This window comes from Maylandia zebra, linkage group LG17 (assembly GCF_041146795.1).
Source record: "Maylandia zebra isolate NMK-2024a linkage group LG17, Mzebra_GT3a, whole genome shotgun sequence".
NCBI lineage: Eukaryota > Metazoa > Chordata > Actinopteri > Cichliformes > Cichlidae > Maylandia > Maylandia zebra.
Window position 1 is genome coordinate 26,171,203 of NC_135183.1, and position 25,395 is coordinate 26,196,597.

Below are 25,395 nucleotides of genomic sequence, written 5' to 3' on the forward strand. Positions count from 1 at the left end.
CTGATTGGCCCCTCAGAAACCAAACCAAAGGCCAGTGGGAGGAGCCTCTGTTAGTCAGAGCAGGGTAATCACATCAGGTTTATCAGCTTTGACTGACATCAGACAGAGCCAAGAGGAGAAAAAAAACTTCCTAAAACTGCACCTTTAGATCACAAGTATTATTTGCACATACCCTGACATCAATTTTAGAACTTGACTATTTTTAATATAAGCATCCATCACTGTAACTGTAAATATACATGACAGAAAATAAAGAAGAGCACAATTTTAACAATTTTTTTTAACATTGCAAAAGTATGTATTGAAGGGTGTACGTGAGGCTACTACACTGAAAGATCATCAGGAGCACATTTGTTCCCCAAACAGACTGGAAGCTGACTAGAAAGTAGCATAAATAAAAACAATGAAGCATCCATGATGCCTGTGCACAACCTCATCGGAGTGCTGCCTTATACCTGTCGAAACATGGTCAAAATGATATGAGGGCAAATGGTCTTCCCCACAGAGTCTCTTGTATATCCTCTGATGATGACATTTCCTTTTTTTTTTTTTTTGCCTGTCCTATTTGGTTCTTTAGCCGTCAGAATTGTTGTCTGAAGACCAACAAGGATACCCAATGGATATACTTTGCCAAATGGATCATCACGGCCTTGCCGTATTGGTCCATTTGATCAACCTTTGTTGTTATTGTTTATTTTATTTTATTTTCAGTTGTTACAGACGGGACAGACATGACTGAGGGATAGGAAAGGGAGAAAGAAAGATGAAAGAAAAGAAAAACAGAAGGGAAGAGGGACAGTGAGACTGGGCACTTAAAAAGAGAAAGAGAGAAAAAAAATCTCCTGGATCACCTGTTGAGAGAAAAAGAAGAGAAAACAAGCAAAAAAAACCAAAACAGAGCAACATACTAAACACAACACCATCACGTTAATCTAGCTAAGTGTAAACAGCAGTAAATAGTAAATATTGAATGTTGTTGTGTAGCAAGCAGGACCGACAGCGTATAATGTTCTTGGAAATAGCAGCCAATAAAGGTGTAGTTTATGGCTATGAACAGTGAACACCCGTGTGCACACCTGTGTGGATCAGCGCGCTTGTATTCAAAAGGTTTCCCCATGTAATGGTCTGCTAGAGGATGTAGAGAGCCATAGCCCTGTCCCCAGGGCATGAAGCAGGCATGGAGGAGATCCAGCCTCCAGACATCCAGAGGCCCCAGAGTGCGAGAGCCCAAGGAGGACAACCAGAGGGGCATCCGTGCCACCCTCCTGGGAAGAGCTGAGGAGAGCCCCAGATGAGGGGTCACCCAGTAGCCACGGCTCTGCCGGCAGCCAGCTGTGCCAGAGTGAACCGAGCCGCAGGCCCAGAGGCCCGAGGGCCCCCTTTGCCCCGGAAGAGGCCTGACTGAGCAACAGGCACCAGGCCCCGCCAAGTAGTCACCGGGAGTGAGCTGGTACATACCTGAGCGCCCAGCCCCGGACACCAAGAACTACCAACGCACCGACCCCTGAGGGCATCAGTTACCGGCAGGGAGTGTGGTGAGGGGAGATAGGCCTTGGAGGGCCTGGGAGTTCCCAGAGAGGTGGAGTGTAAGACCCGACCTGACATATAAACACAGACAAACAGGCACACACAGACACAAACATGCATTCCCACCCTCATGCACACATATACAAATACTCAGCACTCACCCAACATAGGGATAGACATACATGGGCACTGTACACACAATCACACTCCCCAAACAAACTCTATACCCCAGGTCCAGGTACCCTCACCCCTGGAGGGGGAAACGACACCTAGACCCAGGAGATGTTACCCTTTCCCCCGGGGTGGAGGCAAGCAGACCGCCCCAGGCTCCGCAGCAGCAGGGAGGCCCCGCATCCCAGATCCCAATCGGACAGCCAACACCTCCTCCCAGCCCCCCCGCCCTGATGGCCGGCAGAGAACAGGGGTGTGTGAAGACCCCAAACCTCCTTCCTCTCGCTCATGTGTAGTGTTGCTGCGTGTTGTTCTAAGGTGTATTTAAAACACGGGAGAGCATGGTGCTGCTGCCAGAGAGCAGCAGGTGTTAGCACGGCCCCTCCCGAGAACCCTCAATGTCTACATGGATTTAAAATTGAGAGGTGGGCACCGGCAGCAGAGGTGGGGTTGAATACACAGACCGTCCACTGGACGCCGTTAACGTGCCCACCCTCCCTCAAGGCCCTATCCGGTTGTTCAGTCTGACGTCACTAGCTGTGTCTGGGTCTAAACTCCGCTGCAGGTCCATATATCAAACGATCACTATGGCATTACTGAGAGTTGAAAAACTGTCTAAAGTCTTTCATCTTTAATAAAATTATCAGCGTTCTGCTCTACCAGGTGTAACAATTGAGTTTAACATCCAGGCATCCATGAAAACGGAATTTATGACATTAAACGGAGTTAGAAGTTAGCAGGGAGTTAGCTCGCTAGCTTCTATCTAAATACAATATAGCATGTCCTGACTGCAGGGTTTTGGAAACAAATTAAAACGTACAGCTCTGCTATCACTTCCAGCATAAATGAAGACAGAAAACTAAACAGCAGTGACGTTTGTAGGGTTACTGAAGTTGGGCTAGCTGGTATATAATGATGTGCTACGTGACCGCTAGCGACACAGCTATGTTAGCATAATATAAACAAGCTAACTTTTTTTCCACTCGATAAAAGTTAACGTGAGTGTTCTCGGTGGTCAGAAACAAATGTAATCGCATGGCAGAATGCTGTAAAAGGACCAAACTTCAGCTAGGAGAACAACTGAGATAATCCATCCACAATACGAGGTTAGTCATTCATATACTGCTGCATGGGCTGGGCTGTAGTTACATCCTAAGGTTTTAAAAACTGAGCTTAAATAAATGATTAGCGGTAATAAAAGCCGAGGAGGTCAACAGGGATCACTGACTGTTTTAGGAGCTTTTTGAGATCAAATAGAAGAAAATACAAAACATTAAACATGTTAACAACACAAAAGCCATATTAAACGCAGACTACTTTAGACCCGGAAGTAGGATTCGTCGCGTCATCACTGAACAACCGGATATGTATGTGTTATGAGAGTATGATGATGACATTTTCTTCAGTAGTTGAGAAAAGTACACTATGTTGAAACTTTCAACCATAGCAGTTACTACTTAGCAGTTTTGTGACGTATACGACATTTTGGAGGGGTTTTTTTCTGTCTTGTCAGATCATCTTCCTTCTTCTTGTGTTAAAAATGACCAAAAAAGTAATGATAAAAAAGAAAAATGTTTAATGAGGAGCAAAGCAGTAAGGAAATGATAAGAAATCAAACATGATAGTGATAAAATAAGCAGCAGATTACTCTAAATTGTGTTTATCTGCATTATTCTATGCATTGATGTATATACTTGTCTGACTTTTCCCTCTGTTTGCTCACTGTTCTGCTAGCTTGAGAAAATTAATAAAGAGGTTCTGTTGTATTTGCAGTCAGTCCAGTGGCTTATTGCACGATCCTCAAATATGTTGGGACAGCTGGGTTGGAGAATTTCAGGCCTAACAGCAGACAGTGCTAAGTACTGATTTATACTATAAACTGCATTTAATAATGTAAACGGTCCATGATTTGTACTTTAGAAATGTGGCATCCTTTCCTTTTTTATATACAGCAGCCGTCTAGTTGATATCCACTTTAATACTGCCTTCAACTGACTTGATATCAAGTTTTTTCCCTCAACTGTAAATTATTTTGCTTTTTTAAACACCTAGTAAACTTAAACCAGATTGCATTCACAGCTGACAGGCCCTGTAACAACATCTATGTGAAATTTAGATGACTCTTTCTGCAGTTTTTGCACAAATAATTACAGGAGGAGCATATAGGACTCATAGCCACCAGCAATTTACTGAAATCTGTGAATGATTATTGTTATTATTGTTGTGCATTGTTTTTCATTTCTTTTAACATCTGCATTGCATTTCTGTCAGCAGACATTCATATCCATTTAATGTTAATGCTTTTATGTGCTTGGTCACCATCTGTTTTTCATAATTATGCAATTATATTTTGTTCTTTATTAACTGAAAAAACTTTGAGCTAAAATGTACTTTAACTATATAAAAAATGTCCCCAGTTGTTTGGATTCTATAGTTTTACCATAAACAGCATAATGAACTTCATGTGACACACTTTTGTCAACTATAAATTAAGCAAAATTATTGGGTTTTCTATGGCACACCATCTATGAATTATTTTTGAGGTGTTTAAACCTTTATTTCTATTATTTTTCTTTAATATAAAGCTGATGAAACGTATGCGTAGTAAACTGTGTTAAAATGGACTCCCAAAGACTATCGATGGTCCAACAAAGGGTCCAGACATTTGCAATTTTTAAAATTCTTAAAAAGTTGTTTTTGTTTGTTTTATTTAACACAATATAAGCTATCGGAAATCCCATTTCGTCATCATTACTATTCAACAATTAACCTTGGCTACAATTAAAGTTCCACTAGTAATAATAAACCTATAAATGTAAAACAACCCATCCATAACAATTAACTAAACAAAATAAATAGAAATAACATATGTATATACACATACACGTGTGCATACATATTTCAAAGTTTCCTTGAGGAAGATGCTGAAACAGAAGTTGTCGACAATGCATCCATCAACATGTAAGTGCTACACAAGTACCAGTCAAGTCTGCACCTCTCTTTCCAACAGCTTTATGGTGTGGCTCATCAGCCTTATTGCTCTGTAGTTACTACAGGTCTGAAGATTACGTTTGTTGAAAATTGGTACCAGTACACCTGTTCTCCATTCCTTAGGCATCCTTTTAGTCTCCATCATTGTGTTAAATAATCTGGTTAAAAAGTCCACTGTCCTCTCTCCTGGACTTCTCCATACCTGCACAGGTATATCACTAGGTCCAACCACTTCTCCACTCTTCATCCTTTTCATAGCAGCGCTGAAATGAGAGAATATAAACAAAAAATCGATCCAATACCAGTACCACCATTGGTATCAATACTATGGATATTTGGATTGTTTGTTTTTGATATTTGGATTCTGCACTCTATTCTCTCTCTCTCTCTCTCTCTCTCTCTCTCTCTCTCTCTCTCTCTGATTTCATTCATTCATGAGCTCCTCATAGTATTCCTACCATCTTCTCAGCATAGACTCTTTCCCTTTAATACATTTCCATCTCTGTCCTTAATCACTCTAATCTGCTGCACATCCTTTCAGCCTGATGTACATGATTTAGACTTTTACTTTAAAACTGTGTCATAACTTGGGTTGTAACCAGAACTTGCCTTTAACTTTATGATGCCATTCAAGCTGTTGCATTCTGCATTTACCCAATGTTTAGTTACATTACTTGGGAGGGTCATGTGAGATTAAGTGGACAGCTACAACGTGGTGTTAAAAGGAATTTTCCATGATGACATAGATTTCTCCACTAAAGCATAATTCATGCATTAGCCTTTCCTTTTTCATTTGCTGCCTCTCTCTTTGGGCATAGCCTCCCAGTACAGCTGTCTGGATACACACAATTACACACATGGTCCTCTCTCCATTAACTTTGATACGACTCTAGCCATCTCACAAGCTCACTCTTGGACTGAGAGCAAAAAACATAGTATTGCTGTAATGACAATGATAATCCTTAAAATTTAAAGTAATATTATATTTATTTATTTATTTTATTTTATGTTTTTGCTTGTTTGTTTTTATTAATAAGGTTTCCGGTTTGTTTTCTGCTTTCTTCCCAGACATTTATTTTGAAAGTTCGTACCGGATGTAGTGCGTGCAGCTGCGGACCATCGACTGCAGCGAGAGGAAGCGAACCGTGAGGCAGCAGGACTGGAGCAAACCCAGCAGTCTCAGCCTCATGCTTCGTCCTGGGCACTTCTCCTCCTCCTGTCCGCTGTCGAAAACACCGTAACAATATTTATTTACTTTTCCTTCATATTATTCAGTAACTAAAACAAAGGCAACAGCAAACAAAAAAACGGGGCGAAGACGGGGGCCGAGACATGGAGCTTTACTGCCTGGAGTCGGACCTAGCCGTGAGAGCCCAGCCTGACCTAAACATCCTCTGTGATGACAGAGTGTTGCAGAGTTTATTAACAATCGAGGACAGATTTTTACCTCAGTGTTCGTATTTTCAGCGGGTCCAGAAGGATATTCAGCCTTATATGAGACGAATGGTTGCAGGCTGGATGCATGAGGTTTGTGGGCATTTTATGCACTCGCGGGGCTAACCTAACCGCTTTAGCTAATTTTCAGTTTTTTGATTTGTCTTGTTTTGTTTTTGCACACTTACAAGTTATTTCTGGCTCGTTTTAGCTCGTGGAAAGTTGTCATGGATGTTAACCTGTTTGACAATTGAATAAGAATGACTCACCAAAGGCGTGGGAGAGTCGGAAATTCCACCACGAAGAAAATTCGGCTTCAAAGAAAACAGCCTAGCTGCATATTTACATTGGTTAACAGCTTCAAAGTTTGTGCTTTCTGATAATTAGTAAGTTCAGGCGACAGGGGGGGACTTATTCTTAATTTACATAATCGAAAACTCGAAAATTTCCCCTCAGAGTAATTATTATTAATTTTTTAAAAGTGACTCAGGCTCGGGGCAAGGCAGGCAGCATGAATGCTAAGCCACTTTCATTTTTTCAGCTCAAGAAAATAAGTTGATTTTGGTAAAGTTCTTTCACACAAACTGTCGGAAAGTATTTGAAGAAAACATGTGGATATTTTGCACACTTTATAAGGCTTTTGGGTGGTTTATTTTATTTTATTTTTATTTTTTGATGAGTGAGGCAAGCCCCAACAAGGAAGAGAGACTGAATGGCGATGTGGGGGTTTTGCAGAACGAGTTGCTGTTGAACTAATTTGTTTCTGCCCTGCTCTGACTTTGCAGCCTTTCATAAAAAAAGACGTGAAAACCAGTCATTTAACCTTTAACCCGAAAACAGTACTATTTATAGCAGAATTAATAGCCACCAAAACCTGTTTTATATACAAACATATTCCTCTTTTTTTCTTTTTCTGTTTTGTTATTGTAGTTGGGTTTTTGTTTTGTTTTGGGTGTTTTGGCATAGTTTTACCTAATATATGTGTCTCCTGTTTAAACTTTTCCAGGTGTGTGAAGAGGAGAAGAGCAATGAAGACGTCTTTCCTTTAGCTATTAATTATTTGGACAGATTTTTAACAGTGATGCCCACAAGAAAGAGTTACTTGCAGCTTCTGGGAGCTGTGTGCATGTTTCTGGCCTCCAAGCTAAAGGACTGCAGGCCCATATCAGCAGAGAAACTTTGCATGTACACAGATAATTCATTCTCACCACGGGAACTGCTGGTAAGAGCAACAGTCCCATCCATTCATCCATCCAAACATTCACTCACTCACTCATGGGAGCATGAAGATGTCGTGTCACGTTTTTTCGATGACTTTATGATGCTAATGGCTGAATTGGTTTCACAGGAAGTTTCCTATTTTCCTTGTAAGTGGAGCACAATACAGCCACATCCTTTCTTTGGATCCATGTGGCCTGAAGAGACGCAGGATGCCATCTAGTGGCAGTTATGCAGTTTAGGATATGGATATCATGAGGAAGCCTGCATTTCTAGTACATATTGAGTATTTCATGCTATTAAAAACCAAACCTCCAAGCTCAAGTATTATTTTCTTACTATCATACGATTTACTACACAACCGTTAACCCAGGGATGCTTTTAAAGGCAACTTTTGGCACCATGTTGGCAGTTTAAAAGTCCCTTTAAGATAAATTTCTCTGTTAATCATTTGTTGTGTAAGAAAGATCTTTAAAAAGAAATTAAGGATAAATAACCCACCCAACACTTATCTCCATTTATTTAGCCTCCTCTTGAGCTTTTGATACTATCACATCGTCATCATCAGCAAAACAGTTTGTTTCTCACTTGCAGATGATCACGATGCTGAATTTTTTATTAATATCATAGAGCTAATTTTTTAATCCAGTTTATGTTAATTTCAGGCTCCCCTAGGTGGCTTTTTGTGACTGGAAACATTTGGCTTAGAACAGGGGTGTCAAACATAAGGCCCGGGGACCAGAATTGGCCAGCAGAGGCTCTCAATCCGGCCCATTAGAAGGCTTTGGAGCAAATGAAGGACGGCATGTATTTTCATAAGTTTTACAGCTTTCTTTCCATAGTCATTCATACTACACCAAAGTAACGAAGTAATAAACACTTAAATGCCAGAAAAGTTATTTTCTTTACTAAATGTTCCTAATTTTACACATTTATTTCTTAGGATTAAAGGCCAAAGAGTTGTGCTGACTTATTTTTCTTATATTTAAATATTAAATATTAAACTTCTTTACGCTGACAGAAGGGGGAATTTCACAGATTAAAGCAGGCCACGATGTAAAATGAGTTTGGGACCGCTGGTCTATGACTTCTACAAGCAAACAAACGTTAGCTTCTGCCCTAAAAAATGTCTTGTTGGAAGTTTCCATTAAAAAAGAAATTGTCTTAAACAACTAAAAGAGTTGCAGATTTAATTTAACCACTTCAGTGCCAGAGTAATTTACATGTTGCAGTAAGATCTGCCAAACTGCTGCCCAGGCTCTCTATGGCTACATCCACACTAGCCTGGATAGATTTGAAAACGGCGTTTTCGTTTGAAACCGCTCCGCGTTCACACTAGCGTTTTCAGTCGTTTTCACAGAGTTGTGCGTCCGCATTGAAACGGCCGAAAACGCTTGGGTTCCAGTACTGCGCAAGAAGATTTGACCTGCCTCATTTCTGTCTGCCGCTTATTTACTTTCTGGCTCTTTGAAACGTCGCAGCAAAATGTTGAGGGAAAGCACCGAGTTTTTTAAATGGACTAACAATGAGGTGGAGTTGTTGCTACGAGTAACACAAAAGTAAAAGTTGCAAAAGCGCGTGAGAAATAAAGAATTTGAAGAAAAGCTATCTGGAGCATGTACAGACTGATTAATCTTTAATAGGGCTGTCAAAATTGAGAGCAAACAAAACAACTGCTGTATAATGCCCTCCGCTAACTTAGTTTAATTGGTCACATGACTGAATCATATGACTAACATGCGTCATCATTTTAGAAAGTCTTTGTTTTTGCTGTCTGCACTGCAACGCGAAAGCACCGTTTTCAAATGTATGCGTTTTCGTGAGCGCTTTCAAAACGCTGCGTTTTCCATGAGTGAAAACATCTCAGTGTGGACGGGAGGCCAGAACGGAGAGAAAACGATGCGTTTTCGAGTGAAAATGCATTAGTGTGGACGTAGCCTATGGGTCCTCCTGCTCGGCTGCAGCTGTTTAGGGAAATGACATCCATCCGATTTGATGCTCCATATTGTTGTAAGGCTCCATATTCCTGGATATCCTCACAGGATGCAGAGAGCAGGCAGCAGGAGCCTCTGGAAAATTATTGTAGCTCCTCACTCTTACAGTAAATGTGCTACCCCTGCTGGTGGCAGTTTGCCTGTAAGAGAGAAGTTTAACAATGGTAGTGGGTGGTATTTTTCATCAGGACAGATGTCCCGGAAGTGATCATACCAGTGGCAAACCTATCCCCTATTCATCTCACAATCATCTATCTACATTGAGGCTAAAATCGTGGCTCAAGAGTTGGGCGTTCACCTTGTAATCGGAAGGTTGCCGGTTCGAGCCCCGGCTTGGACAGTCTCGGTCGTTGTGTCCTTGGGCAAGACACTTCACCCGTTGCCTACTGGTGGTGGTCAGAGGACCCGGTGGCGCCAGTGTCCGGCAGCCTCGCCTCTGTTAGTGCGCCCCAGGGTGGCTGTGGCTACAATGTAGCTTGCCATCACCAGTGTGTGAATGTGTGTGTGAATGTGTGTGTGAATGTGTGTGTGAATGGGTGGATGACTGGATATGTAAAGCGCTTTGGGGTCCTTAGGGACTAGTAAAGCGCTATATAAATACAGGCCATTTACCTTTTTTTTAAAAATAGGGTGAAGAGAAACTGGTTATGTACAGGAAACCCACGTAAATGGGATTGACGGGTGACATTTTAGATGACAGAAAAGCGTTTCGGGGTGGGGGGACTGTCCCCGCTGAGCGTTGGGGTTTCGGTGTGTACTACGGTTACTTTTTGTGTGACACAGAGGAAGTGAGAAATTAGAATCAGCTGTGTTCATTCAGCGTTAAAAGGGCATTAAAGAAAACTTCTCTCATGAGAAATATGAGTAGTTTTAATCCCTTTTAATTTCTTGCTGTTGATTGCAGTGATTTCTAACACACTCCAGTTAACCTTTCTCATATTTTTCTACCCATAAATGAAGAAAACCAAACAATGACGCCGTTATCGCAAAGGTTTTCTCATGGTTAACAGAATGGACCTCATGTTCCCACAGAAATTTATTGGTATCACCTTAAGTTAAGTTCAGCCCAGCTTGCCTCATATCAGGCTTATCTGATATAAGTCACACCACCTTCTTAGGAAGTGCATATCAGTTTTCTTTATCCAGTCGCCTAGACACCAGTGAAAATCCAGTGTTAGCCTCACCTGTGACATTTACTGCCAAAGTGTTAGTCTTTGTCTGTTCTAGTTATGATTTTCAGACCACCTCTTTATGTAAACACAACTTCTCTTGTCTCAGACTTTGTTTGCTCGATTTAACACTTCAAAGTAAGTTCCTACAGACCAATATGTGCATTATCAGACCCCCTGGCTTGCTTTTTTTGGGAGTTAGATTTCACAGTGGTGCCACTGGAGGCTTACTCTCTACTGGCACGTGCCGGGGTGCCAGTGCAGCACACATTTTGATAGATTTAAGAACGGAACGGTACACAGTGTTATTCAACGGAGGTTGAGTCGTTTTCACAAATGTAAAATCAAAGCGCGATGATCGCGACCGTGAATCATCTGTGAATTTCTTTTAGTTAGTGGGTTTTACATGGTGCCGTCACTTTTTGGCATCTTATTCTGTTGAAATGTTGAGTTATTTCTAGATTAAGGGGGTGGGAAATGGTAGATTTTTAGATGTTACCACCAGTGCCAGATGTAGTGGCACTGCACTGCTTTTTTGGAAAAAATGTTTTAAATTCTTTTAAAGCCAAAGATAAGCATGTTATGAACTAAAAAATGACCTTTATGTAGCTCATTTTGATTCTATAGGGGAGCAAAACAAGTGATTCAGATTTGATAGGTGTCACCACCTGCCTCGTCTTTTTAATCGTGCCTCAGTAAAACTGCACTATGCTGCACTTCTGTCTCACCTGCCTTCCCTTCGACATGTTCCCACTTATCGTCTGCAGGTACAATTCTTTCAGAAGTGCTTGGAGCAAAGTTTAGACATGAATCTGTTACTGAATGAAAGTGTATTGATGCTAGTGTTTAGCTATTCATAAAAGCGTTACAACAGTACTTCCCCTTTAGAGTGCCTATATCAATAACTCCATTTACAGGGACAGTTCGCCACACCCTTGGATTATTTTCTCCAAATTGACAGTTATTTTAAATGGCACACCTGTGCAACTTTAAATAAAAGCTCAGGTGCAGTTTGGACCCTAAACAAATAAAAAAGCAACACATGTAAGCGTTTTTTCAATGAATGGCTTCTGGAGGAACACGCACACAATCACAGCTCAGAAGAACTAAAGTGAATTCAATTTATTTTAAGGCAGCAGTGCGATGCTTTGCTCTTTTAGGACTTCTGTTTTTCTTAAAAAGAAACAGTGGCAGGTAGAAATGGCTACAGCAACCACATTTCAGTCTCTAAATTTCTCTCGTGTGGGAGGTTAGAGAAAGTGTTATTGATTGTGTTGAAAACTTGATCATAACTAATTTTTTGAGTAAATTTTAGATGTTGAAGTCTTCATTTGATGTCTCTGCTAAATAATATTTAAAAAATATAGTAAATTGGTTGGTTTTGAATGCAATGAGTTAAGAGTAACAGGAAATTAGATAATGCAGTGTGTGCAGTCTTCTTGCTCTTGCAAAGCCTTGCTGTATAAAGAGTGATCTCTGTGCGGCTGCCTGTGCAGCGCTAGCTCATTGTAGAGCTGTGTTTGAGGCTTATGACAGGAAGGAAGGGGCTAGCTGTCTCATTGGCAGGGCCTCTAAGCAGGGCAAGGCTTGTCACATGCCGGCGATATGAACACAAAAGATGCAAGGAATGAGAAAGGCATGCAGATAATAAGATACAGTGAGGATAGATAAAATGAAGAAATGTTGCTCTTCTTACAGAGCTATTTCCTCTGGGAATGGAGGCAGACTAAGATCGTTTTCACGGGCGATACAGACGTGGCAGCATGCCATTTAACCCCCTGACACACACTCTTTTTTTATTTATTTATTTATTTTTAACCCTCATCCTTGTGCTTTAGGACTGGGAACTGGTTGTGCTGGGGAAGTTGAAGTGGAACATGGCCTCCGTCATCCCCAATGATTTTGTAGAGCACATCATACGAAGGCTGCCCCTCCCCACAGAAAAGGTGGTGATGGTTCGCAAGCACACACAGACGTTCATCGCCCTCTGTGCCACAGGTAATGCGGGTACCTGTTGTTTTATTTGTTTGGTTTTTTTTGTTTTTTTTTTAAATTTGTTATTATTTTTTTAATCCTTCATCTGCTCAGTTTCGTGCTTTTTAAAAAAATGTTTACTCAGACATCCACCAGAATATTCCCACACACGCAAACATTCCCCCATCGTGAGTCATCTGTGACCTCTTTCTTCTCTGCTGGCTGCCTTATCCACTTTCTACTCTTTCCACAGCCTGTAGTGAGTTTTTTTTTTGTCTTCACAGCTGCTAAAAGCTACTCAAAGTGGTCATGCACATTTCTCTTCTAAGTGCCTGGGAAAACTCCTATCAGTGCTGTGTTTAGATTAGCCACATACACGGGTAATGATAGCAATCCTATCACACACTCTGTGCTGAGTGACTCAGGTGCAGCTGAATTTTTCTGCGGTACTCCCCTTTCATTGTTTGTTGACAGAGAGACTTCCAGGTTTAAAAAGTCAGGGCAGCGATCCAGTGATCTTCCTTCCTCCTCCCATCGCCACCTTGTGTCCAAAATAAACTCTGGAAAAAGCTTACATGTCCCCCTCAGGCCTCTCCTTAGGTGAATTTTCAAGGCATTCCTTTGCCTAAACTTGGAATCCCTCTAATATTTTCATATCCTGGACAGAAATACTACTGCAGGATCACCTAATGCACATAATATACAGGAAACCTGTCTCACAAGGCTGCTTTTCTTCTGCTACCTCCTTTCCTCTTTTCTAGCTAATTCAATGAAGGAAATAAAACAAAGGGAGGTCACTTTGGTGGATTGAATTCCTCATAAATGTCAGTGCGGTCATATCTGGCTATTAAGCACTTATTTACTGGAGTAAGTTATCGGAATCAGAGGCTCCTTCAGCGAGTTTCATGCCCTGATTTTTATTTATATATATATATATATATATATATATATATATATATATATATATATATATATATATATATATAAAATAAATAAATAAAATCAGGGCATGAAACTCGCTGAAGGAGCCTCTGATTCCGATAACTTACTCTAGTAAATAAGTATATATGGGTGTGTTTCAGTGGTCACTTCTGCTATTCATAAGCAGCTGCTTATATCCAAGCACAAAGCACCCGCAGTGGAAAAAAAAAAGAGGCCTGCTGTGGTTGTGCAGTAATGTAAATGTTTGGAGTTTTATATGGAGTTGAGATGTTATTATTATATTGGAGGAGCTCCTCCTATGGACAGCTGGCCCCTGGAGGAGAAGATGGGTGTAGCACAGCTGGCTAAAAGCTATCAGGCCACTGGGACTGGTTTACATTGGCTTTTCTCTATGGGCCTTAAAGAAAGGGGCTCCCTCCCCCCCCCGGAAAAAAAATGGCCACCTTAAAATAAATCAGCAATTGAAAGTCTTGTGAGCAGTTTCAGGTAGGAACTATTTTCTTACCAGCCTGTTGTGTCGCCATCTACCGGTGACTTGCTTATCAACGACTGCTTTTAGGCAGTGAATGGTAGACCTTGGAGAGAAGGTAGTTCCTACATCCAACTTAACTTGACAAACTTCATGGATTTTTTTTTTCCTTTTGAATAACTAGATCATGATTTCACTTTTTAAAAGAGCACCACATATTTTGTTCAAAATTGGTGCCAAACGCCAGTCCAGTAAGTTTCTTTTTAGCATGACATTGCCCATCTTTGCCAGAAATCAGGATGTTTCAGTCAACGACGCAAGAAGACAAAAAGCTGTCGGTTATGTAGAGTAATATCTTGGCACATTTGTGTTTTACTTGGTTGTACCAAAGAAAAGTCCCTTAAACACTTTGTTTAAAAATGGTAAAAAAAAAAAGGAGCTCTAAAGCAGCAGTCCCCAACCTTTTTTGTGCCACAGACCAGATAAATACAACAAAATAAAATGATACGACCAAGACAAAAACTAGAGTGTTTTGCAAATATAATAATAAACACAAATTCACTGTGTGATTGTGTAACTTTATTAGCAGCGTCCTCCTGAAATGCGCCAACAACATTGAGAGTAACATCCTCCCCTCTGCACCTTAATCCTCTCTGGTCGCTATGGTAATGCGTAAATATTTCTTTCAAAATAAGACACAACTACAACATGGGAAAAGACAGAGTTAATGATAAAACCTGAAAACCATAAATTTCACACCCAAGCCTCAACTCTCATGGCCCGATACCAAAGAACTCACGGACCGGTCTGGGGGTTGGGGACTGCTGCTCTAAAATCAAAGATAAGAGAAATCTCAGCCAATCACAGGACAAAGAGGGTGTGAAGGAGGGATTATTTGTTTTGGGAAGTTACTGCCCTACGTATAAAAGACAATGAGGTGGGATTGCTGAAGCTCCTTGCCGTTACTTAATCGAATAACCAAGCGGTGGAAAGGACTTCTCACAATCAGCACTTGCTGGTTTTCCTTGTTGTTCTCTCCATGTCCGCCTCCTTTTCTGCCTCCTCCCAGGCCTGTTGTCACTTAAGTCTCTGAGACTTGGATGCAGACCGAAGGGAGTCGTGCCTGGAACTCATTGCTCAGCGAGTAGGAGGATTCCTACTCTGTTTTTCTAATCACAGCTGAAGTTCCTGTGAAGGACGCCACACAGGTTCCACTGTGGAGCTTCGTCTGCTGAAATCCAGACTGTGGGAAAATCAGATTCAGCTGTAAAGCATGTATGATGGAGATGATTCAGACGTTTCACCTCTTTTGCATCTGTGACACTTCCTCTGGGCGGATTTAAGTAATGTTGCTCTATGTGTCACATGAGGATGTAATTTCCATGTGTCACTGTGGCTTAATGCTCTCTCTTTCCCTCACCAGATGACCGCCTTGCTATGAACCCTCCTTCTATGATAGCCTCTGGCAGCATGGGAGCCGCTATCTGTGGCCTGCAGTTGGACCACACTGACCAGAGGCTGAGTCGAGACAACCTGACAGATCTGCTGGCCAAGATCACCAACACGGAGGTGGTGAGTACCACAGCGGGGAAATTTATACTCGACAGCAGGAATTACTCAATACTTTCAGCGCTTCGAAACAATACGCTGTTAATAGCGATCATTGCAACATCTCACGACAGCAGCATAAAAGGCTCTTTAGTAAACAACAGTGATGACTTCAGTGGTGGCAGGCTGAAGCTATTTACTTTTCATGGAGAGAGGGAGAGCAAGCATTTGGCTGCTGGCTGGGGAGACAGACTGCTGCTATAAAGAGCAGAGGGAATGTCTTCTTAAAACTCAGAGCCCACATTCTTGTGGTACGACACATGCAATTTCTTTGCAGGACTCCTACTTTAGCTGTGTGCCCCTCCTGGTGGAGGAATACGTATGCACTGAAGGCAAGAAGCATCTTTTCCAGTGAAGGATGATGCAGACACAGAGTTACTTGCAACAGACTAACTTCAGTGTTTAGTGTAACTTGCTGAGCTTTAAAATATCAGACAATACTGCACAAATCTCAAAGTGTGTGACATGCATCTGCAACTAGTTTTTATTGTTTTGAGGTTTTACAGACACCTGACCACTAACCACGTGATGCTAACTTGGTGTTCTGGATATGTGACAGTGTAGGGTCAAGTAAAGAAGGCCCAGAGACCAGTCGCCAAAAATGTGCGCACTCTGAGTTTTAGTGAAAACTTCCTAACAGCTGCTGGATCTTTGCATGGAAGACCTGTCTACAAATACTTGCCAGCTACTCTCTGAGCAGGAGTGAAACTGAAAAGTGAAACTGCGAACGCGGAACGTTTACCTTCAAAGTAAAAGTTCCACTTTAAAAGAAAAAAATAAATAAATAAATTTTTGGGTGTTTAAGCCTTAGACAGAAGCAAGGAATGCCTCTAAACCAGCACAACTTTTTCTCTGAAGGCGAACGTACTTTCACTTCCTCGGCTAGTACAAGTGTTTGTAGACAGGTTGAGCAAACTGCAGTTGACTGCAGAAATCTTCTAGCAACCTCAATCACTCGCCAACTACGTTTTTTTCCACACTATAAGGCGCACTTAAAATCCTTTAATTTTCACAAAAATTGACAGTGCGCCTTATAATCCGATACAACTATTGTATGAATCTGGTTGTGCTTACTGACCTCGAATCGATTTTGTGTGGTACACGGTGCTCAAAAATCTCTCAAATGTTTTAGTGCGACTTTAGTAAGCTACGAAGCCACACCACTTAATGGATTGTGGGAGCATTACAGCTACCGTAGTCAGGTAGCTGTAATGCTCCCACAGTTTTGGGTCCAAAACTCCGTCTGTTTCAGGTCCCAAAGTCAAACTAACACTGCGGCATCACTGACAGTTAAAAACTGTCTAAATTCTTTCATCTTTAATAAAATCATCAGAGTTGCTGCTTTACCAGGTTTCACAATTAAGTTTGACATTTAGGCATCAATGAAAACAGAATTGATGAAATTTAATGGAGTTAGAAATTAGCAGGAAGTTAGCTCCCTATTTTCCACCTAAGCATGACATAGCATGTTCTGACTGGGAGATTTCTGAAAAAATTAAAACGTACAGCTCTGCTATCACTTCCAACAGAAATGAAGACAGAAAATTTAACAGCAGTGGCGTTTGTAGGGTTACTGAAGTTGGACTAGCTGCTATATAATGATGTGCTACGTGATCGCTAGCATCACAGCTATGTTAGCATGACATAAACACAGTGAAGCTGGAGGATGAACACTAACTTTTGAGATAATCCATCCACAGTACGAGATTAGTCATTAATATACTGCAACAACACGGGAGTAGAGCAGCTGCGAGAGAATTCAACATTAATTAATTAATGGTACGGAAGTGGAGGAAGCAAGAAGAATGAGATGAGTAAAGTTTGATTTATCTGACTGTTTTGTTTTGCTTAATTCTGCTTATAATCCGGTGTGCGTTATGTATGAAAACCGACCTGTTCATCGACAGTGTGGCTTATGGTCCGAAAAATACGGTAGTTTTTAAAATCTGCTAATTAAAGTATCAGAAGCCCAGTGGTCTGCTCGGCCTAAGCACTGGGATTTGTTTTTTAATTTTTAAAAGGAGTAGTCTAAGCTAAGCTAACTAGTGTGTTTTATTAGCCCATCATTGGTTTTACACATGAATAAAATTTGAAAAAACAAAGAAGTCTAAAAGTAAGTAAATAAAGACCAAAATGCTACAAATTAATATTTTTTTCAATCAGTTAGACTGACATCTGTCTAATAACTGTACATTATGGTAGGATAGATGATGGTTTCACGCCTTGGCAAACACAGCTCCATTTTTGCCACATGATTACTGTTAAATGGGATCTGTAGCACTAATAAAATGTATTTTGTGCAACATGAAAGGCCCCTGGGGAGAGAAAAAAAAACACTGCCAAGGGACTCAACTGTTCGCTGACAGCCACGCTTAATCTAAGTCGGAGAATTTCATGCATCATGCCTGTACTGAGTGCTTGGATCGTAAGATTACCAAGTTTTGGATTAGTTTGCACTTTTTTCCTTGAACGTCCAGACGGCTTCAAATAAGACGGGCAAACTTACATGACCTTATAAATGATGGCGTGCACTACCAGGGTAGATGTGCCATCATAATGCCATTTTTACAGTTCATCAGTGTGCACTAGGAGATGTTGTAAACTGTAAAGACATACAACTGTGTGTATCTGTGGGCAAGATGTACAGTGGGGCAAAAAAGTATTTAGTCAGCCACCGATTGTGCAAGTTCCCCCACTTAAAATGATGACAGAGGTCAGTAATTTGCACCAGAGGTACACTTCAACTGTGAGAGACACCTGTCCACAGCTGCAAACAGTCAGACTCCAAACTCCGCCATGGCCAAGACCAAAGAGCTTTCGAAGGACACCAGGAAAAGTATTGTAGACCTGCACCAGACTGGGAAGAGTGAATCTACAATAGGCAAGCAGCTTGGTGTGAAAAAATCAACTGTGGGAGCAATCATCAGAAAATGGAAGACATACAAGACCACTGATAATCTCCCTCGATCTGGGGCTCCACGCAAGATCTCATCCCGTGGGGTCAAAATGATCATGAGAACGGTGAGCAAAGATCCCAGAACCACACGGGGGGACCTGGTGAATGACCTGCAGAGAGCTGGGACCAAAGTAACAAAGGTCACCATCAGTAACACACTACAACGGCAGGGAATCAAATCCCGCAGTGCCAGACGTGTTCCGCTGCTGAAGCCAGTGCATGTCCAGGCCCGTCTGAAGTTTGCCAGAGAGCACATGGATGATACAGCAGAGGATTGGGAGAATGTCATGTGGTCAGATGAAACCAAAGTAGAACTTTTTGGTATAAACTCAACTCGTCGTGTTTGGAGGAAGAAGAATACTGAGTTGCATCCCAAGAACACCATACCTACTGTGAAGCATGGGGGTGGAAACATCATGCTATGGGGCTGTTTTTCTGCCAAGGGGACAGGACGACTGATCCGTGTTAAGGACAGAATGAATGGGGCCATGTATCGTGAGATTTTGAGCCAAAACCTCCTTCCATCAGTGAGAACTTTGAAGATGAAACGAGGCTGGGTCTTCCAACATGACAATGATCCAAAGCACACCGCCCGGGCAACAAAGGAGTGGCTCCGTAAGAAGCATTTGAAAGTCCTGGAGTGGCCTAGCCAGTCTCCAGACCTCAACCCCATAGAAAATCTGTGGCGGGAGTTGAAAGTCCGTGTTGCTCGGCGACAGCCCCAAAACATCACTGCTCTCGAGAAGATCTGCATGGAGGAATGGGCCAAAATACCAGCTACTGTGTGTGCAAACCTGGTAAAGACCTATAGTAAACGTTTGACCTCTGTTATTGCCAACAAAGGTTATGTTACAAAGTATTGAGTTGTATTTTTGTTATTGACCAAATACTTATTTTCCACCCTGATTTACGAATAAATTCTTTACAAATCCTACCATGTGGATTCATGGATTTTTTTTTCACATTCTGTCTCTCACAGTTGAAGTGTACCTCTGGTGCAAATTACTGACCTCTGTCATCATTTTAGGTGGGGGAACTTGCACAATCGGTGGCTGACTAAATACTTTTTTGCCCCACTGTATATAGAGATAGATATATTAGTCATAGTCACTGGTATATCTTTTCTTTAAATATTGATTACTGAGAAAAAGTACTCTCAGAGGGCATCTATACTGGGTAGGTAGTTTTTTGCTGCAGCACAACAGTCACACAGATTTCAGGATAGAAATCCATAACGGCCTTAGAAACGGCACTCTTAGCTTGTGGTTGCGCTGCCATGGTGATGTGGGCCCCGCGACCCAGCCGGCCGTCACAACAGGCACTCCGTCTGCAGCCCATCAGGTTCCAATTATTCGTGCATTTTAAAGGAATGTTGGCCCCTCCGCAAGTTCTGCTCATTCCTTAAGAGTCCTGCAGCCGGCTCAGAGAGGCAGACCTCCCACATCTTTCGCACAGACCTGCAGGGGGGACGGAGACTGAGGGAGACGAAGAGAGGATCCCTTTTAATAAGAAAAGCCGTCCAAAAACATCCGGTCCCACTGTCCTATATTCTGTTTTACACCCTAACTCAGAGGGTTAGGGTGCAGCAGGTCAAAGCCATTTCCTCTAAGACCTCCACATGGGATTGACCGTGAAGTAAACCCAAGGGAGGGTGGAGGAAGGGAGTCCAGAGTTCCCTGACACTCCCCAGAGCTCGTGTGGGAGTCCTTCAGCTTGTACCACAGACATGCACATGTCCGGTGCCCGCTGTGCAGCTCGCTGCTCCGTGCCACTGGTATCGGAGTGTGCTGGCACCCATTGTTCTGGTCATGATGCAGACAGGACCACCTACCGCAGCAGAACATAATTCCCCGCTGGTATGCCATGCATGTGACCAAAGCTGTTAAACAACTCGCATGTCAAATGCAGCTGAAATTCCAACATTTTGCACACTAGTGTCTGCTACAGGTGCACAGATTAAGTGAGCAGACTGCCGGGGAATGGGGGGTGTATTTACAGTAACACGGCTATAGTAGAGCAGAGAGAGCCAGTTAAAGGGCATGTGTATGCCGTCAACTTTTGCTGTGGAAGCCATAAAAATAACTTAAATGTAACATTTCTGTACTTTTATTTCTTTTTGCTTTATGTGCATGAATAGTGATACATTTTAAATCCTTGAACAGATTTTGAGTGATAACTCAAAAAAGGATTTTTCCTAAATCAAAGGCTTGACTTCAGTTGCCACACAATATAGTGCTAAACATTGCAAACCTGCAAAAATGAATCTTGGATGGAGGGGATTATGTGTCTTTAAAGCACCCAGACGCTAGCAGAGGTTTGATGGAAGGGTGTGTTTAACCGCTGCTGACCCTTTTTAAAATTGTTCCAGGATTGTTTGAAGGCCTGCCAGGAACAAATAGAGCGTGTGCTGACCACCAGCCTGCAGCAGGGGCAGCAGTACCGGCAGGAGACCAGCGTCCGGGCCGGCAGCAAGGCAAGGGAGCAGCAAGACCAGTCCAGCACCCCGACAGACGTGCGCGACATCAACTTATGAGCTCCCGACGCCACCGGACTCGCACAACACTCATGTTTGCCAGCCAATGAACTGACAGGAGTGAGGGCTTGTGAGCTGCCAGTAGATCTGCATCAAGTCACCACCTACACCCCCACCCCCTGTTGAGTGATGGTGTGACAATCGATGAACTTTTAGAAGTTTCTAGTTTTTCTTTTTCCTTTTTTTTTCTGTTTTTTTTTCTTTCTTTTTTTTTTTGTTGCCCCATTCACACCTGGTTTGGGTGTACTTTCACCTTTTTTGTACGGGCCACATGTAATCAAACAGCTACTTTAAAAAAAAGGAAAAAAAGAAAGGATTAATTCTTGAAAACTTGATAGTGCCTTAGGTTTCGAGAAAGGAAACCTGAATATATTTTCATACTTGAAAAAAAAACAACATAATTTTATGAAATATACATATTCCTTTTGATAATACCTAGCAAAGTGAATTTAATACTGTATATTTAGTATTTAGTTATGTTACTCTTTAAATATCTCTTAGCAGTTATCAATTAATAGTTTTAATGGGATGTTTCCTTTTCTGGAAATCCATATAGTAGTGATTCAAATGCTGATAATAAATACAAGGCATTTAAACCAAGCTGATATCCAACCAGAGGAGCTCTACTGCAGCTAGCTGCTCTGCCTACCATACTGTGCACCTGTAGTACTGCTTACTATTTATGCAGAAGCGTGCTGGCTAGGAGTGGGCTGGGCCTGCTCAACATAGGGAAGGACATGAAGATGGTTTCAGGCGTGCATTAGATGTGCTGACAGGACCGTATGTTCGTGTATTTGCATTCAGCAAAGATATGCCGTCGTTTGTGTGGTGTTTTTATAGGTGAAGCTTGTACATAGTGGAGGGCGCAGATGATGAAAGAGGAGATCTGGCAAGTGTCTTACCAAGTTTGAGAGAGGACTGGAGTAAGTGAAGGGTGTGTTGGTAGGTTTTTAGAATAAAAGAGAGCATGAGGAAAGTGGGTTAAAATGCAACAAGTGTGGATTGATGATTATTTTAAGCTTTATGATGTTCATGCAGCTGCACGACACTTGAGTGACACGCAGGAGGAGGAATAATAATAATCCCTGGTGATGTCCGGTTGGGTGGGGGTCGGTTCGGTGCACTGCAGTTTCTCGTGTTCAGCAGTTATACCATTTTTATTCTTTTATCCTTATTTTTTGCAGAGAGGGCGATTTGGAACAATATCGATGCACTTTTAAAAACACTCCTTAAGATCGGTAGGGGGGATCGTGGTTGAGGAGAGTTCAGAGAGGGTTTTAGGGGTCTTTTTTTCTTTTTTGGTTTTATTAGTTTTTCTTTTAAGTTATTAGGATTTTTTTTCCTGGGCTGGATTCCCATGGGGGTAACACACGTTTATCTTGAAAGCTCGACCCCTACAGGTGAGTAGTCATAGGATAATAATCGGTGTTATAGTGTAATTGTTTATAAACCAAGAAAAGCCAAGTCATGTTTAGACTTCAGTGCATTTATTTAACTCTTGAACTTGAATTTTTTTTTTCAAAGCAACTCCAACCCTTTTCCGCTAGTTCTTTAAAATAGTTACAGTCTGTATCCTAAATATTCTTGTTCGTGTTTTGTTTGTGTCTACACCGCTTTCTGAAGTTTTAAAACTGCCATGTGTGCGAGTTTTACATGTATTGAATTTCTCGTTAGACCAGAAATGTAGTTTCTAAATCGTACTCCTGCATGCTCAGTTTGTACAAAAAAAATCCACAAAAAATAAGCCAAATGCTCCCCCTCTGAAAGAATGCTTTAAGCTGAAAGATGTTTATGCTTTTAAAGGTTTTGTTCATGATTTTTAAAAGCAACAATTCCAAAGTAAGTAAAGATAGATTATATACGTCATTCTCTTGCTGCTACGAAGCTTTTCTTTTCTAGTCTTACACAAAGATGCCTTATTGTCATTCACACGTGTGCTGCTATATTATGAAATATTGTGTATGTAACAAGTCTTTTGCTTATTTTGTGTGTGTGTTTGTGTGTGTATGTATATGTGCGTGTGTGTGTGTGTGTGTGTGTCATCGTACATGTACCGGAGGGAACGTAACAGTTTGGTGCGTGACTGGAAGTAATCGTGTTTGCCAATCTCTTTTGATTAGCATGTTTTATTCCTCTATTGATTTGTAACTTTGTAATCTATCATATTCTTGCTGCTTCTGTGTAATGTTTGTGTACCTCAGGTTAATTTGGACGGACAGAGCGAGAACCCATCTCATTACCTCATCACACACACTCACTTCACATCACACACGTCTTTCACTCTTAATTCATCGGACGGGTTTTACTTTTATGGGGGGGTTTTCACCCCCTCTACCTTCCCTCCTTTCCCTCCATTCTGGGTAAGACAAATATCCACCACCAGGTGTGCCTGAGCAGTTACAAGTGCCTATAGCCTACTTTAAAACCATTTCATATATCTGGTGCTAAACTAAGAACAGCCTATACTGTATGTGATGCACGTGCCAGAAAGAGTTTTGATCAGTTCATTGGAATATTTTTGTTTTCCTGAGGTACCCATTTATTCAGAGTTTAAACCATCAGAATGTTTTATCTTTGTTTGGTGTGGTTGTTATTCCCAACTGCTCTCCCACTATCCCCCCTCCCCTCAAGTTCAGCCACACAATGTACCTCAACAATTTGTCCTCAATAAATTGGCTAAAAATCAACCAGCTTTTTTTGTCTTTATTTCCACTTCCACAATCTTAATTATGTGTGATGATACCACTCTTATTGTCAGCAGAGGGCGACAAAACCACAAGCAACATGTAAGTAGGTGAAAATTATGGACAACAGGTAGCAGAATGTTTCTGTGTGGCATTAAAGCTAAACATGGAAACGGGAGTAAAAAATACTGCATGTTATATGAATATCATCATATCCTGCTACCTAAAATAAGATATTTTTTTTATCAAAGCCAAATATAAAATGTGTAATTCACATAAAGAATAAAGTACAATTTGTACTTGATTGTCATATTTCACGAGAGTAATTGATGGTGACTAATTATGTTGAATGTTTTAAAGCACAGGATCACAGTTAGACGGCGAAGGTCAGCTAGTGATACAAGGCTGAACCAGCTCTACCTACACAAGCATCTTCTGAGACTTCCATTCAGCAAAATATGTCCAGGTTTGGATGTTATTTAAAGAATATGCATTTGAGTGGTATAGTTATTCTAACTTGTTAAACTTTGAGATTAATTAAATATTTATACATTACACATTTGGCTTTGTCTGCAAAGGACAAGGAGGAAATTATCAACAGAGATGCTTCATTTCTTCAACTAGTTGTTTGCACTTCTTCTACAGCCTTTTTCTTTTTCCCTTTTCCTCCTCTGGACTATTTAAAAACAGAAACACAGACCTCTCTCATGGTTGTCCAAAATAGGTCAAGCACCAAAACAACACCACTTTAAACCCTCTGAGGAACTAATGGTTTTACGGACAGGTTTGGGAAGGATGACACAATGTTTCGGAGGATGCTGGCCATTAGGCGTTGTGAGACTTGCTATGAAATTTTTCATGAGGTAATAAGTGGGGTTATGTTTAGATATTTTATATTTATTTGCACAAAAGAATAGCAATGCATACAAATATAGTTTGTATGAGATGATGGCAGAATTGAATTTATTCCAGAAATGCTGTGGTTCTTGTTAATCTGATAAATGTTGGTGAATCAAACCTGGACATACTAGTATGATCCATAATTCAATTAAAACTATACAGATCCTTTTTAGATTATTGATCCATCAGGTAAGTCTGTGTACATGTCTATTTTGAATTTCCTGGCAGCTTTTGGACTCCACAAAACAGCTCTTGTAATCACACACTAAGAAAAGAGAAGAATAATCAAAAACAATTCATGGCTAAGTTCTTCCCTCAAAATTGAAGTGTTCAGTCCTAGTTCAGGCTTGCCGCTGAATTGTGGTAATCTGCACTGCAAAAACATTAATTTAAATGAATGATGAAATTCTGCCTTTGTATTATTATTATTCCTCACCTAACGATTTATAACTGGAACTGGTTGTGATAACAATTAACACTGTGTTCTTAATATCTCTGAAGATCGGTAACGATAACACATAAATTCAAGTTGAGTCAACAACTTCCCTATAGGACTTATTGTTGGTGCAACTTAGCTGAATCAACGGGTGATATTGCACTCTTACAATCTTGGAATCTAAATTATGAATGAACACGTAAGTTAAGCCAGCTATTTACTTACAACCAGATGTTTGCCTCAATCATTTTGTCAAGAGGAAAAATGAAGTAATAAAGTGGCCTTTGGTAAGTAAATACTTTAACCCTTTAAAAATAAATAAATAAATAAAAGCAGCACTTTTAGGTGAGTTTAGTCCTTTATTTTTGTAGTCTTTAGTTTTAACTTTG

The 25,395-nt window shown here is 41.0% G+C and overlaps 1 protein-coding gene across 1 annotated transcript; it reads left to right on the top strand.

The window, feature by feature from the left end:
* The first annotated feature begins 5,774 nt into the window (after positions 1-5,774).
* ccnd2b (cyclin D2, b) lies at positions 5,775-23,673 on the top strand. Its single transcript, XM_004548360.5, has 5 exons — positions 5,775-6,216; positions 7,130-7,345; positions 12,343-12,502; positions 15,313-15,461; positions 20,822-23,673. The coding sequence occupies exons 1-5, from the start codon at positions 6,022-6,024 to the stop codon at positions 20,984-20,986; spliced, it is 885 nt and encodes a 294-aa protein (XP_004548417.1). The 5' UTR covers positions 5,775-6,021; the 3' UTR covers positions 20,987-23,673.
* Positions 23,674-25,395: the final 1,722 nt, after the last annotated feature.